Source organism: Mastigoproctus giganteus, chromosome 14, assembly GCF_048544385.1.
Source record: "Mastigoproctus giganteus isolate SK-2022 chromosome 14, ASM4854438v1, whole genome shotgun sequence".
Taxonomy (NCBI): domain Eukaryota; kingdom Metazoa; phylum Arthropoda; class Arachnida; order Uropygi; family Thelyphonidae; genus Mastigoproctus; species Mastigoproctus giganteus.
Window position 1 is genome coordinate 39,791,431 of NC_143588.1, and position 18,410 is coordinate 39,809,840.

The 18,410-nt window shown below is 37.6% G+C and overlaps 1 protein-coding gene across 1 annotated transcript in view; it reads right to left on the reverse strand.

Annotated features, from left to right (window-relative positions):
- Positions 1 to 18,410, reverse strand: part of LOC150075076 (acidic leucine-rich nuclear phosphoprotein 32 family member A-like) — a 141,477-nt gene that overhangs the window by 51,221 nt on the left and 71,846 nt on the right. Inside the window, exon 3 of the mRNA XM_090388271.1 lies at positions 3,384 to 3,503. Coding sequence (XP_090244397.1) covers positions 3,384 to 3,503 — 120 coding nt within the window. The remainder of the gene's footprint in view (positions 1 to 3,383; positions 3,504 to 18,410) is intronic.

An 18,410-nucleotide genomic window follows, 5' to 3' on the forward strand; every position in this document is an offset into this window, starting at 1 on the left:
TAGGCTTCTGTGTCATCTGATAATTCTTATATATCTGCTTATATATCTGCCATAGGCTTCTGTGTCATCCCATGCATTTTTCTTCTCTGCCACAAGTCTCATTAGTTCATTTAAAATCCACTTAGAACTAACCCTTGAACAGTATTTCTTAATCAGTATGAAAAGCCTAGTAGCTTCCAAGATTAATTCCTTGAATGCTTCCCATTTAGAATTTGCTGTTGGTAACATCATCAATTGGTCCCACTGTACAGAACCTAAAAAAATCTGAGACCACTGTAGGCACCTTTACAAAAGCAAAAACCCAACCCTTTACCCCTGATGGTAGTTACTTCTTTGAGTAAATCTCACATCAACGATCTGTGATCACTGCCACCTAGTAGTTCCCTTATCTGCAAATTCTGAATGCACAAATAATCACTGCTGATAACCAGATCAAGAGTATTATCCTCTCTGGTTGCCCTCTTTGAACGTGCTGCTGCAGAAAACAATCATCCAATAAATCCACACAAGTCTTGCTATTGGGCAAGTGACAAAGTTGCAAGTTCCAATCAGTATCTAGGAAGTTAAAATCACACAATATAATATGATTTGATTTACTGGCTCATTCTATTTCTCTGTACAACTGTTCGTTGTACTCATCAGTCATTAGGAATATGACACACTCCTACTCTCAACTTGGCTTTCCCAGTGCTTATGTCACACCAAACTGACTCAACATTGCACTGTCCATCTACGTCAACTGGATGCACTTTCTTGGGTTTTATGTTTTTCTTAGTTAACAGCATATCAGGGCTATTAGTTAATAGTCCTTACCCCCTATCCTATCTGTACACACTGTACTCCCCAAATTCCAATGTGTATTCCTTATATCTGTGTGACCTTATATCTCTCACATATCAAAACAATATCTGCCCTTGATGTCTTCACCAGCACTTTAAATTCATCTAATTTATTCACTATAATCCTCGGTGTACATGCAACTATTATCCTTAGTTACCCTAACACAGCCCATGTATTTATTTGTTTCATAATAATTCCTACCAGTCCCTGAAACCCCCAGCACCCTCCAGGCAGCTGCTCATTCTAATAGAAGCAGTGCAAGAATCACTTTCACCTCTGCCTGCAGCTACTTTTAACATTTTAGTCTGTGAATCCCCTCGAGCTAGCAGTTTTCAACCCACCTAACACTGCCTCGACAGCATCAGCGAAGTCTTTCACCCCATATATTTAAATGTATCCCATCCCTGGAGAAGCACACTCTCCTGTTAACAAGCACAGACCACACTGTGAAAAATTCTACTCCATGGCCTTGCACAATCTCTCCAGGGCTGAATTGATTGACAAGGCTCTCACATCACGTACTCCCTCTTATCGTGTCGTGGCAGAATTGCAGACACTTTCAAATTGAACCCTAACTCAACTTTTTTTGAACATTGACCTGTACTTGTTAAGTAAATCTGCAAATCTCCTACTCTTAATGTCACTGGTGCCAATGTGTACAACAATATCACCCTTTGTGCCCTTAAAAGATATCTGCTCTACAATATCATCATCAACTTTTGCCCCTGGCAGACATACCCTGGTCCTATTCCACCTATCCTTTTTACACAATATATTACCTGTCTCCCTGACAGAGTCATAGACAATAACTATCTCCTGTGGAACCAGTACATTCTGACTTGGCGATTGCTGCTGTGTTGCCTGTTGCACAAGAGTGATCTCTGCTGTTGAGTTGGGCACTGAGAGCTTAATGGGTCCTCCATTTTAATACCTTCAAAGGCATCTACCTGACTCTCCAAACTCTCATAAACACCCATCAAAATGCCGAGCTTGCACCTAATTTCTTGTCACTCTCTGCACCTAGCGCGCGCGCGCACACACACACACACACACACACACACACACACACACACACACACACACACACACACACACACACACACACACACACACACACACACACAGAGAGAGAGAGAGAGAGAGAGAGAGAGAGAGAGAGAGAGAGAGAGAGAGAGAGAGAGAGAGAGAGAGAGAGAGAGAGAGAGAGAGAGAGAGAGAGAGAGAATCTACTTTGTGCCAGTTGCTTTGCTACTCCAGTATGGGGCATGATACTGAACACTATTGATTAACAATGAAAATTAATAAGATTAATAAATTTAATTAATTAATTATCAGTACTAATGTATCACTGCATTTAGGAATCTAACAGATTCCTAAATGCAGTGATACGTATTATGCTGTCTAGTTTTACATTAAAGCTACCTATTTACCACAAAATCGGCCTCCGTAGCCAAGTGGTCAGGAGCGCGAGTGCAGTAGCACACGCTCTTTGAGCAGACCGGGGTTCAAGCCCCTGACTGCTGAATACGGTCGATCTGCCAACCTGCACTGGACCAGCGTGGCAGATTATGGTCCACTTCCCTCATCATGAATTGTTGAGGCTTCCATCCTGCAGCGGGTTGATAATGGCTGCACTTTATCCTTTTTTTTATTTACCACAATTCAAAATTCGAATTTCCTACCACTCACTCTATATAATAACAATGGCTGCAAGATTCGAACAAAACAACGATTTTACGCATATTAAGTAGTAACCTAAAAAAATCTATCTAAATTAAAAATAACGACGTAACTAGAACTATAAAGCTACGTATAAAATACAATATAATATAACAATTAAGTAAATAAAATTGCAAAACACTTACGCTTTTTTTGGAGCATGTAATTCACAGCTATAACTTGTAAAGACACTCAGCACCCTAGTTGCTATTTATGTGTAAACAGTTGTTTTTATTCCAGTGAAAGTAGAGTATCTGGCTAAACCAAGGAAGACAAATTCTTTCAAATGTTTTCTAAGCTGTGTCTTCATGTTTCTGGCCCACAGGTATGGTAAATACCTGTGGGCTGTCATGTTGGAAAATGCTCTCACCATTAGGAAACAAGTAAATTAAATGTTGAGACATGCTCAATTATGTTCAGCTTCCACTATTTTGTATCCTTTTGCCAGCACATATTTTACTATATAAACAGTGATAATGGAATGTGTGCAAGACATTCCAATCCATTACAAGATGTTGAGCAAGAAACTATCAGTGCTACATTACACCGCAAAACTCCTATATAGAATACTCTCTGTTCTCTAATGCTACGTGTGATTGTTCAATGTTTTCCAATGATTCACCAGTAAACTGCTACCATGGATATATACCTTTTATAGTGCCAGCAGAGTCCATTATTGCTATAATAGCAGAAAAATTTGGAATGGGATTTTTTTTTTTCCCCTGTACGCTGATGCTGTATAAGCTTACTTTCATGCATCATTTGCCACTATTAAATCTATATTAATATCTAAATCAAAGTAAAATCAGAAAGAGAATACTTACTAATGGTTCCAGAGTTTCAAGATCTTTAATTTTATTTCCACTGAGGTTCAAATACGTTAATTTTGGACTCCCATGTAAAAGATTAAGACCACCTGAAATTCTGTTATCACTTAACTCCAACTGAAAAAGAAAATTTAGATAACACACCCTAAATATAAATCAAAAAATAAACCAATAGACAAAACAGCATCTTTTCAATTCCAATACTTTTCATTTTATAAGTAAACCTAACTTTGCATTAGAAATCATATTATGGCATAGTGCATGCCATAATATGATTTCTAATATATTTTGGTAAGAATATTAATAAGTTCTTTATTAATTAAGTACCATATACTTTGGTTATATTGGTGATATATTAATTTATATTAATCATCACTGGGCAGATTCAATGGAAAAATCTAGTGAAACTCAGGCAGTTCCTCTTAATACTTCTAAGGCTTTTGATCGAGTTTAATGTCTTCTAATTGAGCTCCAATTTTATATACTGCCAACTATTTCTTAGAAATTGGATATATAGTTATCTCTCTCTGAACTGTGGTGATGGTGGATGTGGCATTCTATAATGCTGGCATTCCCCAAGATTCAGTTCTTTCTCCCACTGTTTTCCCTCTTGTATGTTAATGACTTTCTTCCACTGTCTGGAAATTCTGTCCATAGTTTTGCTGATGAGAGCACACTACATTTCACTTTACAGTTTGATTGAGAAGCCCAGTTCCACACAAACAGCATTGCTTTCTCAAAAATCCAACACAACTGGTCAGGTAATTCTGAAATGGAGTGAAGAAAATTTAACTTCAATCATTCTAAAACTCAGCCCTGCTTTATTTCTTGAGTACTGGTCCTGTACTCATTTTCAGTGACACTCAGATCTAGACAAGATCACTACTCATCTATAAATCTCAAATCAGCCCTAGTGTGAAATATTTTTCTCATATCTGGTGTGAGACCTTCAATACCATTCTAAAGAATGGCCATTGGGTAGTGAGACCCATCTCTCTGGTAGTCTCTCTACCCTCAGATGCTCAGTTTCTGTTGCATGGCTTTACCATAGATACTTCCATGGGCACGATTCTGAACTAGCATTTGTAATCCCCCCCCTCTTCAAAACCCATCTAAACACATGCCATTACCAGTCATCATCCATTCATTCTCCCAACTCCAAACTCACAGAACCAACCTTTCCTCTTCCTCATTTATCCCTTGTTCTTTGAAACAACCTTCCTTTAAATGTATTTCCCAAAAAAATTACAATCTATAGAAATTAAAATCTAATGTTAACAAGTTTCTTCTGTCTTCTCAGCTTCAATTTATGCACAGTAAAAAAAATATTACTGCTGGTTCTAATTCATATTATATATAATTTTTATATGGACTGCTAAGCACAAGCATATACAAGATGCTACCCAAAAGTTCCTGAAATGTTTTATAAAATAAGTTAGACTCACCCTGGGTCTTACTCACCACCATGACCTTCGAAGTAATCCCCTTGAGCATAAACACCGATCCTGGCACTTCTCCCATGACTTGAATGCTCCTGAAAATTCTTCTTCAGTGTTCAGCACCACCTGCGATTCAGTTTGGATATCCTCTACGCTGTCAAACCCTTCAGCTTGATTTTCATTCTTGGGAAGAGGAAGAAGTTACAGAGGGATAAGTCTGCGGAATAAAGGGGGGGGGGGACGATTGTTGTGTTGTTGGATGCCAAAAACTGCGCCAAAGCAAGCAAAAGATGTGTGGGCCGGCACATTGTGATGAAGGACCCAGTCCTTTGTGTGCCATTTGTCTGGATGTTTCCTCCTAACAGTTTCAGGACATCACAGTAAAACTTTGCATTGATGGTTTGACAATGAGCGATGAATTCTTTATAGATAATCCTGTCAATGTCCAAAAAACAGATAAGCATAGACTTCACATTGCTCCTCACTTCTTGGGCTTTCTTCGGTTGGAGCAAAGATGGGGTTTTCCACTGGGATGAATGTTGCTTGGTTTCTTGGTCATACCCATATACCCAACTCTTGTCACCAGTAATGACTGTAAAAGGAAGTTTTGATCACTCCTGGCCCACTCTTGAAAATCTCTGCTAACTTCCATGCAATGCTGCTTTTGATCTTCACTCAGTAACCATGGCTGAATTTGGCTGCAATCCTTCTCATGTTAAACTTGTTGGACAAAATCCGCCGAGACGTGCCGCACGATAGTCCTACAATGCCACAAATGTCGTGGATGGTCCGCCGACGGTTCACCGGCCAAGCTTTTGCAAAATTTTCCGGGGTGGTGCTCGGATGATGGAGAGCGATTGTTGTCATCAACTGCCATTCGACCGTTTTTAAAACAGTTAAACCAGTAGTAGGTCTGTGTCTGGCCTAAAGCATTATCACCAAAAGCTTGATTCAATTTCTTATGGGTTTCTTCTGCTGTGTCATTATGAAGGAAACAAAACTTGATGCACACGTTGCTCTCTCACATCAGCCATCACAAACTAAGTGAAACACACCGCCAAAGAACTGCACATAAATATTCAATGACTATCCATCCTGACACCACATGGCACACTGATTCACAAAGAATCAGTGTGTGTTGTGTGGCTGAACTAGGCGTAGTTCCTGTGCAACATTCAAATTTTGGGAACATTTGGGTAGCACCTTGTGTATACAGCCAGTCCTCGACTTACGTAAGGGTTGCGTTCCACGGAACTCTATGTAAGTCGGAATTTCCCTAAATGCTTATGCTGCACTCACAACTATGTACGTTGAATTTGATTGGAGCAAAAAAGAACTGTTCGACGAACGTGTAAATAGAATTATTTATTACATTTTTTTTTTATCTCATGCACAGGAAAAATACAAGTGTACAAAATTACAAAAAGAGAGAGAGCAGACAGGCATAACATCAGCAATTTTTACCTTTCAAGCAGCGTTGCCAGAATTAACTCTCTGGCTGATAAATACGCCGCTGCGGAAGTTGAGGGCTGTGGAGATTTAGAAGGGATTTTTTTTTTTCCCGACTCATCACAAAATTTCTCTACAGCCACAGAATCGGCACCGGTAACTTCACCGCATACTTTAATATTTTGGAAACCAGCATAATGCTTGAACCTATTAAACCACCCATTGCTTGCCACGAATTTGGCTTGGGGTTCGCCTTACTTATCCTTAATATCTTCATAAATACTTCTTGCTTTTGCATGAATGGCCTTTGGACTCAGGGGCACTGGCTTCTGAATCTGATTTTCCATCCATATTATTAATAGTTCCCCCCCCCCACCTTCAATATAGCACCTGAATGCTGTTTTGTGATCGTTGTTTACATTAAATGCGTTGATCCTTTAGCATGCTCTTTTATACACACACTGTCCTTTAAACTAGTATTCACTATTGAAGTGGCGTGACCTAATTCCTGTGCAACAGATAACAAATTTTGTCCTGCTTCGTACTTCTTAATATCTTAATTTCTAAATCAATTTTGTGTCTTTTCTAGCCCTGCCACCACTTGCACTTTGCGTTGTTCGCCTTCCCTTCACCATTGTAATAAGTAAATAGGAATGTAGATTCTGAAAATTTGTTTTTTATAAGATTGAAGATTTCAGTGAAGGGGTACACATTTCATCATAATACCGTAACGTAAAAACCCAGAGTTCCAGTAATCGGTATTATTGCAAATGCAATAAGATCGAGTTTACTACCCGTTTATGATTAGATGCACTAACAGAAAAGCCCAATAAACCAGAAACTGCAAATTGTTTTTATTGCTTTATGGTTGTGACCCCCAGAAATGTGCTTTAGAAAAATATCACGATGGCATTTAAAATTGATTCTTATAACCGAACATATGATAATGATGAAAGTGTATTTTTATAATGGAAAATGCAATTTCCATTAGAAAAATGACCTTTTAGAGAGATAAATAGCTTAGTTTTATAGCAAAAATTTCAACTTCTGAAGTCTTGGAACGAATTACTAGGGGGGAAAAAAAAGTGTTATTGGGTTCACATTACCAAAATTTTCACAATACCTCTATTTATTCCTACGGGATGCAAAATATATTTCCGCATTTTTTTAAAATTTGCACCGGCCTGCAAAAACTTGCGTATAAAGTCAAGTATTACCCTGATTCTCTGTTAACTGAGCCAGTCAGCCAAAGCCAAAAAAAGAAAAGTATAGTACATTGTGAAAATTGATTAAAATAGTAAATATTTGGCAATAACATTAAATATATTTTCTGCTAAATGTTTATGCAACATATGCAGATGTTATACACTCATTCTTAGTGGTTTTGATATTCAGATGCCACAATTAATAACAAAATTCTTGAACTTTTAATTCACAATAATTATCATAACAATTTTAGAAAAATATTTAAGTTTCACAAGTGGAATGCTTTGCGCTTTCCATTAAAAAAAAAAAAAAATCAATAAATAAAAATAAACTTATTAGAAATATATAAACTAGTGACCATTGATATATTTTTCAAAAACATTAAGTTTTTCACAAGGAGGGGAACTACTCTGCTTAAGAATGTTATTTAGAGTAATCTAATCATTATATATAGTTTTTGACAGATTAAAAATTAATAAAATCAAATTCATTAATTGTGTGTATACTGCATATACTGTATATTTTACACATGTGCACGCACGCACACACACACACACGCGCACACACAACTGTACAATACTAAGTACAGCAGAACTTTGTATTTTGTTTAATATTATACCTCACCCTGTTATAACTTAAAAATGATTTCCAGAGATATCAAAAGTGCACCAAACAGCAGTATTCCACGGCTGAATAGAAATAAATCACTATTATGACACTTACATTGTGCCCAAATCAAAACATCGTTTAGTATGTAGAAGGCATTCTACACACTATTTTCACTTGTTCGATAGAGGGTTATAACTATAGGATTACCTCGAACTTAGATAGCCAGAAGGGCATGCCAGATTTTAATTATGATGGCCACTGCATTTTAGAAAATGCAGTGGTCATCACCGTTATGAAAGATGAACAAATGCAAAGGAGAAGCAGAATTAAGAAAAATAACACAAAACAGCGGATATCAACTATTGTACGAAGAAAAGAGAACATAGATATCAACATAAAATATTCACCTACATGTTGATATAGGTTTCAACGTAACTACTAAGATTAAAAAATACACAAAATTTTCTCTCACACTGCTAGATCACCATTTAGATCAAATAATCTAAATCTAAATTCAAAACTGGCAGGTCTCTTTTCTTTCTCTATTATTATATGATGCCTAACATCTGTTGAATTTAAAACTTACTACTACTTTTTCAAAGAATATATCTATCATTGTAATATGGGAAATCAATTAGTTGCATATATTTTCCAACTCATATTCAAGGAACCTAACTCTGCCATTCAGAAAGGTATACCTGTACCTTCTACTAAAATTACATCAAATATAATATAACAGCAATAAATTAAACCCAAAATCTCAGTTCAAAAGGCAGAGATGTTTCAATTATTTGAAATTTCCATTCTCAGGTGGGTCTTGGTCCTGTTCATCTAAGTTAATCAAGGTTCCAAAGTGTACACATTTCCAATGCTGAGGATGTTCAATGAACAGGTGTATACATGTTTTAAGATCATTTCACATGTGGCCATTCATCAACGTACAAATAGGTGTCGCAATATCTAGTCTGTGATTCTTAGTAATTTTCCACAGTATAGTAAATAGCAGCAAGAAAACATCTTTGAATATCGGAATAAAGGTTCGTATTTGTGAGGTGACATTTGCCTGATTTGAGCAGATAAAACCCAAAACTTGATAAACTTTTTGGAATTCTGATCTATAAATTAATGAAACTGTACCACATAAAAATATGTAGAGGACACTGAAAAAAGAGCAAGTAAAAGGATTTTTCCTTTTTTTTTTTTTTTTTTTTTTTTTTCAATTTCTTCCCACTTTTTTTTTCTGACTTGATTTGACAGTAATATCACTGTAATATGGGACAATCAAATCAAAAATTAAAGTTTAATAAGTTATGTACAGTGTGTGTTTAATGAAGACTGCAAGCACAAGGGTCTATATTAGAACCTAAAGTAACACTGTTCAACAAAAAAACTCTGAATTTGTTTCCTTTCTTAAAATAGGTAAACTTTACTAATTTTGGGTGGAGGAAAACAAATATGACTTCAGAAATTTTTTATTAGCTCTAGTTTTTGAGATACAGTACTTTCGCTATTGTCTAAGAATATAGTAATTTCAGTAGTAGTCGGAGTGAAAAGTAACATTAAAACAATCTCATATTTACATTTTATTAATACAACATAAATCAGTTATTTTTAATTAAAACAACATAAGAAAACTGCACAGGAAACGAAAGTACTTTCTTAAAATGTGGCCTGTTCACAAAAGCGCCTTCTTTTTGCTTTTATTCCACTTCCGGGGCATTGTCCAACAGTAGTCGGCAAGCATAGAAGCGTTCCACCTATCCCGACATCTTCTTTCCATTGCTGAAATGTCTTGGTGGAATCATTCACCGTGCTCGTCACTCACTGCACCACAGTTGTCAGGGAAGAAATCCAGATGAGTTGAAAAGTGGATTTTCAGTGACATGTTGCAGCCTAATCGATGATACTTTTCTAGAAGGTTGTTCACAGTCTCAACAGTTTCTAGCTCTTTGGTTTCCCAGGAAGTCATGCACAACACTTTTAAAGGCTTCCCAAGCTGCATTCTCACTAACCTGGAGGACTCGCTCAAAGGTTTCATCCTTTCAAAGTTCACAAATTTGCGGACCAAGTAAGATTCCTTCCTTAACCTTAGCATCACTCAACAGTGGAAATTGTGCTCTCAGGTACTTGAAAACTTCTCCATCCTGGTTCATCTCCTTAACAAAATTATAAATGGGGGAGGGGAGAAGAATTTTGCTTCGATCAACCATGGGATTGTGCTGAACATTTTTTTTTTCCCTGGGGCACAGATTTTCCCTTATAGTGTGAGGACCTCGCCCGACTTTTCCCGCTCACACAGGAAACAGCAGTACTTTGTGTGCTGCTGTTACAGGGCAGCTTGCTACCTGATGCCCATCCCCAGCCGTGGAGCTGGACCTGCATCTACTATTACAAACTAGTGCTGAAGCACAAATCCTGCACACACTAGAGGAAGTACAATACTAGTGGGTGCCTGCAATTACACTCCCAGGCTGCCCAAACATGAGAGCCAGGGAGGGGGGGAAAAACACCGCAGTGGTACATGCTCGGGAATCACAGACCAAACAAAGCTCCGTCAGGTCTGAAGCCCCAAGCCCAGATGCCTTCATATATTGTTCATATAAGCTACCAGTTCAATATCAGAAAGATTCTTTATAACCATTCTCTTGGAAAAAACCGCTGCGGCAAAAGTCTGTAAAGCCTCAAAACTAGCCAATCCACCAAGAAGAGTCTGCACATTATCCTCTATTAGATCAGAAATCACTCCAATGAGCCAACGCCTCTCGATACTATAGAGGGGACAAAGAAACAGCAAATGCGACCATGACTCTGTTTGTTGTTGTTTGTTATTTGGTTTTTAGGAGCATTGGCAACTAAGGTCATATTGCTCCGGTGGTCATTCCCTGACCTTTCCGCAACCTCCGTATTTGGTGGTGACGGGCTCGAACCCCGGTCTAATCAAGAAGCATGTGCTACGCACTGCTGCTCCTTCCCACCTGGCTGCGGAGACGCCGACCATGACTCTGCCTTGCCACAAGAACACAGCGGATCCAGCTCCAATCCTCTCGAATGCAACTTTTCTCACGAAAGGAACCATGTCCGGTCAGTATATAGCTGGTATCGTAAGGTAAAACCATGATGAAACTGTTTTTGAAAGCACAAAATCTGCCTGCAGAATAATTTTCCTGTTTATCTCTGAAACCTAAGATGAGTTCCAATGAGTCCTCCAAATTTCTATAAGACAATTCCAAGTTTTTCTTCTTTAATACCAGCAGTCAGCTCAGCAGAAATATCCAAATAACAGGTAGGAATCCCTTTCCTCAAACCATACAGCATTCCAAGATAAACAAGATACAAGTCCAGAGAAATGGATCCTGCAATCACCTGCAGCACAGTCTTTGGAGCAAACAACACAGTCAACAACATGGATCTCTGAAGCGACATCAATTTATTTTTGATTCGAACTTTGACAACTGCTCCCATCCATACGCCTGCTGCATACGCAACTATTAACAGAAAAATAGTTTTGTAGTACAAAGACATAGTTCTTTTATTAAGATCTCATTCTTTCCTTGAAATATGGATCACTGAAGAAGTAAATTTCTTAACTTTATCAGACAAATGCAACACATGCTGATGAAAACCCAGTCTGCCATCCATAATTACCCCCTTAATATTAGAAACAAATGGAACCAGAGTACTATTATTAATATCTAGGAGGACGATTGTAATCAAAATGTTTTTTGAATACCACAAACTTGGTTTTCTTTGAGGAAATGTTTAGCTTATTCAAAGTAGCCTACTCAGAGAGGTCATTTAGAACTTCTTGTATTCTCTGCTCCAGAGATCCCAACGACCAAGTCATCCGCATATGCCACTTGCAAACACTGTAATTCACTCGGTGGACAGCATAGCCAGGAGGAATTGAAGAACGAGTGTTGTCATTGAAGAACGAGTGTTGTCATTGTAGAACAAAACAGCTTTTAAACTGTTTTGATGAATCTATGAATAGCCTCCAGTCCTGTGGGTTTTGCTCCACATTCAAAGCTGTCACAAACCATTGCCATCAATCACAGCAAGCAACAAGGTTGTTTTCACAGACACCTTGACAATGGGTTGCAGAAGATTCCACTGTTGGAGCCTTGATCCCAAAAGCTCTGCTTTATCTTTTGATATCTCTAGTTCTCGAATTAGATCACTTACTTCACCTTGAGTGATTCTGTGTGACTAACTCAACGACTCAGGTTCTGGCACAAAATCAGGATCCTGTGATGATGAAGTCCAGGTTGACCATCATTCATTGCACTGTCCCCATCTTCATCAGACTCCAAAGTGTACTCTTCTGGAGGGTGAGGTACAGGCGGACCATACCCATGTGCCACTGTCTAGCTGATGGGATGTTGGGGTATTCCACAGTCCACTTCTTTTTATTTATTTATTTATATATATATATATATATATATATATATATATATATATGGCATGCTGAAGAGGAGGCACCATGCAGAAATAAGTCATTTGCATGATTTGAAGGCTCCCTCCAAATCACTGGGATGGCAAAAGGCATTGAACACCCTTTGTTATTCAACCATCCACAGAGATTTACAGCGCGTGTTGTAGCAAATATGAGGTGCCCAGGTTTTGCCTCCATCCCCTACCTTACAGGTACTTTTCTCGGTACCAAAATAATGGTGGTAGGCTGTCCTCACAAGTGGAGTCAATTGCCGTTTCTGAGTGAAATCGTGAAATCGCCACACACACACAACAGAAATTGTCAACACTGTTAACACATTTACATGGCATCCTGGCTTTTTACGTAATTTTTGTCCATAAACCTGAAAGGGAAAAAAAAAAAGAAATGAACACCACTCATAACATCACTTGCAAAGTAAATGATACACAGAAATACAATAAAAAAAAAAAACCACCATGGCATATTGGTTCCTGTTTCAGTGTTACCAACCTATCTATTCTCTAGACTCCAAAAATTCCCTAGTATTCATCAATATTCCCCTAAATCATAAGAGGGGCTATATCGTGGAACCGAGCACCAAGAGTTTTAAATGTTATATTCATTTTTCTCATGCTGAAATTAAGAATTGACTATTTTCAAGGCAGAAACATTTTTGGTGTTGACCAGTGTAATTAGTAGCATGCAGGGGATGAAGGTTAAAGTTGAAAGACTATATTTGTTGACATTATACAGATTCCAATAGATTGCAATTTTCAGGAAAAATGTATGAATGGAGGTTGTTCCAGAAAACAAAAGTTCAAGGAAAAAATGAGGAAGAATAAAAGTTGGTTCTGTGAGTTAAGTAGGGCAGTAAAAGGTTACAGCATGTGGTGGACTGTTATAGAAGAGAGAGAGAGAGAGAGCAAGAATTGTAGAAGCCAATTTAGAAGAATAATGCCCATGGAAGTATCTATAGAAAAGGCATGCAGCAGAAACAGAATGCACATATTTGTGGGTTAATTGCTCAATAGATAAAGTGAGATGTGTTATGATCTAAATATTCCTGAGGAAAATACTGTATTTACAGAAAGGTTTCTGCTTCACATTTCTGTTCTCGGTACTTTTTTAAACAAAGTTAGAAAAGAACTTATTAGAACTGTTGCAAGAGAATTAAACTCTGCACTGAAAACTGAAAAGACAAACAGCTGTGATCTGATATACAGTCGGTCCTCGTATAACACGTGTTTACATTACACGAATTCGATCATACACGATTTATAAATAGGGGGAACGATATCTTATATAACACGAACCGAATTCGCTTATGCACGATTCGCCTTTGTGTTTACAAGAAATGGCAGTCGATCGCAGAATCACCCCAACCGAACGCAACACGATAGGAATGAAGAGAAGATTCTGAAAATGTATTTATGTTTTTTATATCAGTGAAGGGGAAACACATTTCACCGTAATAACGTAAAAACCAACACAATTCCAGCTATCGATATAATCACAAATGCAATTAGATGGAGTTTACTACCAGTTTATAACAGATTCCACTAGCCGAAACGCAACTGGAAATTGTTTTATGGTAGTAACCCCCAGAAATGTGCTTTAGTAAAATGTGAGGCGTTAATAGTGTATCTCGTGGCCTTTACGGTGTTGTTTATTCAGTTGCTACACACGCGCAGCTTTGTTTATGCGTATCAAGCGTGCCTCCTAGTTTTGTAATTGTGCTTTATTCCCTAAAAATTAGTAAAATACTTAAAAGGTGTGAAAAGGAAGCGTCCTGGCAAAGACACTGCAGATTCAGAGAGAAAAAAAAAAAAAAAAAGCAATATCGATAAACAGAGGCGGACTGGGTCAAAAATTCTTACCCGGGAAAATTTATAGTGGCCTCATACTACGGTTTATGGCCAAAATCACACCGGCCTCAGGCCCACCGGGGTTACCCCGGTAAGGCTTATGGCCAGTCCGCCTCTGTCGATAGAGAAAAAATATGAAATTGTGAAACGCTTTGAGCAAAATGAAAGACCATGTGATATTGCACGTGCTACAGACCGAAATGAAGCAACGCCGAGAATTAGAAAGAATGCAGAGAAAATAAAAACAACTTTCATAGCAGGAACAACTCAGTGTAATTAAAATCCATTAGATTAAGACACAAAGAATTGGAAGTGATGCAACGGCTGTCATCTGTTTGGATAAAAAAAATCAAACAAAAAACAAGTTTGCTTACGATAGAAGCAAAAGCATTAGCAATATTTTATTACGTAATAGTCGTAATAAAATACGTAAGCATTTTATTACGACTTACGTATTATAATTTATACTTACGTATTATAAAATACGTAAGTATTTTATTACGACTATTTTATTTAATATAATAAATTTTTTACTATTTTATTAATAAATTTTTATTATTTATTATATTATAATAAAAATAAAAAATATTATTTTTTATTACGTATTTTAATCGTTATAAAATACGTAAGTATTTTATAACGATTAAAATTACCCAATTATTTATTGTGTTTGGTAATGTTTTGGTTCCAAATGTGTGTCCAATCTTGGGTGGTCGGCACCTAACCCCACTTTTCCCATAGGGCCTGTTGTTTATATTGCACGAGGGTTTCTAGGAACACAACTATCGTGCTATACGAGGACAGACTATCTAATGTAAGAGGAATATGGTTTTTCTGAGCACTTCTACTTCTAACTTCTTTAAAAGTTTACCACTGTTTTACCACTCTAGTTACACATTTAATCAGGCAGCCAACACACACACACACAGTCAGTGGCATACATCAGTTGAAACTGTTTAAATCTCTCCCCTAACAGAATTTTTTTCTGTAAAAGAGGTTTCTTCCCAAAAATAACACAGAGAAATTTGGTTAAAAACAGCAAGACTTCTTAACACTACTGTACACTTTTAAAAATGACTTTACCTAACATTTTTTTTTTTTTTTTTTAATTATGTTTTTCTGTTTGAATTGTCTGTTAAACATCAAAACATTGACTATTTCAAGAAATACCATAGTAGACTATGTACATCTTCAGAGATGCTAAGTCAATTTTGTTATTAACAATGACACTGGTATGCAGACTTGGCTTAGAAAGGCATTTCTAAAACTGCACAAGAATGAGAAGATCTGAATTCCATTTTTCTTACATTGGCCCAACCAAGCACCACCGTACATCAATTCTTTCTTCAGTCATAATTGCATCTTGTAGATTCTTGCATTAAAACTGAATAACTGATCTCAAAAATATAAGTTCGTTAACATCAATGCATTTTAATTTAGTTATAAAAAAAAAAAGTTGTCCTACGAATAGCATTAGTAATATGCATTAGTAGAAGCATAGGGTGCAAGAAAGCAAGCTTATATAGCATCGGGGGGGGCCTTCCAGTTTCACCCATCCATTTGCTCCAAAATTTTGTATAATTCACCCTTGAATTTATTTAAGCTGTCACCTTCCACAACGAAAGATGGAAGTTTGTTCCAGCAATCAACTGCCCACTGGCTAAAGGCAAATTTCAGCACATCTATTCTACAACTGTCTTTCCTTAATTTGAAGTTATGTCCCATCAGGTGCACAATCTGAGCAAGAGAAAGAATCCCTTCAGTATTCAGCTTTCTCAAACCATTCAAAGCCTTATACAGTGATGCCTCACAATTCGACTGTAATCCGTCGCTGAATTAGAGTCGAATTGCGGGTCAATATTTTCCATATAAGTTTATGGCAAACTGATTAATTCGTTGTCGCAGAGAAATACACAATATTATTGACTTTACTATATTCTACCATATAACAAACGAAATTACAAAATACATAATGAGTACATACATTTCATTGAGCCTTAGATGTTGGAAGGATGTTTTATTTATCTTGTTCTATCCCTTCTCTTCTCGGCTTGAATGGGGATGAGGAATTGATCAAGGTTGGATTGTCTCTCCCTCTTTTTCAAGATAGACTTGAAGTGATGCATAGTAGTGTTGTTAAACAAGTCTGTCATTCTAGTTGGGGTGCCATTTTAAACAAGCAGACTGCACCTTCTCCCAATGGAATAAAATTTCTTTAATGGCAGTTGTTGGCATCGGCCCTTTTTCCCTGTCGTCTTCTTCTTCTTCACATGAAATATCCTTTTGTCTCTCTTTTTGCTTCCCGTTTGCTGAGTGTTTTGAGTTCTTCCACGGCTGGTTCGTCATCGTGATCCTCCACAGGCTCTTCCACATCGGCCTCATCAACTTCTCCTATGTCGAGGTTCTCCGCCGTCGAAATGATTTCTGGCATGGTCGCAGCTGCTTCTGATTCTTCAGGGGCTTCGACTGCACTGTTGTCATTCCGAAAAAAGGAAGGAACGAGTTTCTTCCATGATGCACAAAGGGTCCTCTGTGTCACTCCCTCCCAGGCAGTTTTAATAAAGGAAATGGTGTGAAGAATATTGAACTCAGTCTTCCAGAACTCCTTCAGAAGAAGGAGTCACATCGAAAAGCTGTGAAAACAAAGCCTTGGTGTAAAGTTTTTTTTAAAACAGGCAATTACTTCTTGATCCACGGGTTGGATCAGTGATGTGGTGTTTGGAGGCAAAAACTGGACTTTGATGAAATCAAAGTCAATTTCAAGAATGTTCGCCAAGTCTTGGGGGTGGCCACTAGCATTGTCAAGAATCAGCAGTGCTTTCAAAAGGTAAATTGTTGTCAATGAGGAATTTTTTTTACGGTCGGGGCAAACTCCTCAAAAATCCAATCTTTGAAGACTTTTTGGTCTTTTTTTTTTTTTTTTTTTTGTTAGTTGTTGGCACATCGGCTTCTGCGGCCATAATGCAACTCCCAAAGTTTTGCATTTTACACTGATACAAGCCAGAGGCGGGATTCAAACCCGCAACCTTTGGGTTGCCAGGCAGGCACTTTACCCACCTGGCTACTTTCTGGTCTACCCAGGCTTTTGCATTGGATCTCCACATCACTGGCAGTTTGTGATAGCAATTTGTTTGGACTTGATTTTCTTCCCAAAGCACCAAGGATTTTTAGAGTGGTAAATGAGAAGTGGCTTTACTTTCAAGTCTCCACTTGCATTTGCTGCTAATAACAAGATAAGCCTATCTTTCATACGCTTATGCCTTGGGAGCGTCACGTCTTGTATGATGTATGTTCGATTTGGTAAGCGCTTCCAAAATAACCCAGTTTCATCCCCGTTAAAAATTTGCTGCGGCAAGTAGCCTTCCTTCATGATTAAATCTTCAAATTTTTTCCAACTCTTTTGCAGTCTTTATGTGCACTAGCTGCTTCCCCATGTCTGAAAACACTATGGATAACTGTTCTACCTTTGAATCTGTGAAACCACCCACGACTTGCCTTAAATTCATCAGTTTGATCTGAGATATATGTCCTGGAATTTTCTTCTGTAACTCTTCAAAAATTAACCTAGCCTTCTCACAGATCATTGCCTGAGTTACTGGATCTCCTTTGACGTGTCTTTCTCTAATCCCGGTAATAAGCAGCTTTTCCATTTTTTTTTTTTTTTTTTTATTGATTAAACATCTGTTTCTGTCAGAAATTTTCATTGCTCCAGCGAACACCCTAGCACCTATAATCTTGTCTCTTTGATGCCAAACAGTTGCCAGGGTTGACCTAGAGACGCCATACTCTTGAGCTACATCTGTAATTGTTCTACCTTTCTGCACTTTATCTATAATTTTTTTCTTCTTTTCTATGCTCAACCAAGTGTGTTTCTTTCCTAAATTATTCCGCTGTTCACTTCTCTTTGGACCCATTAACAAATTTCACTCAAAAAATAACTAACTGCCAAAAGCACAAAATTATGAGAAATGCAGAATTATAAATTAGCACAAACAACTCGAGCAAACATGAACTCAGACTACGA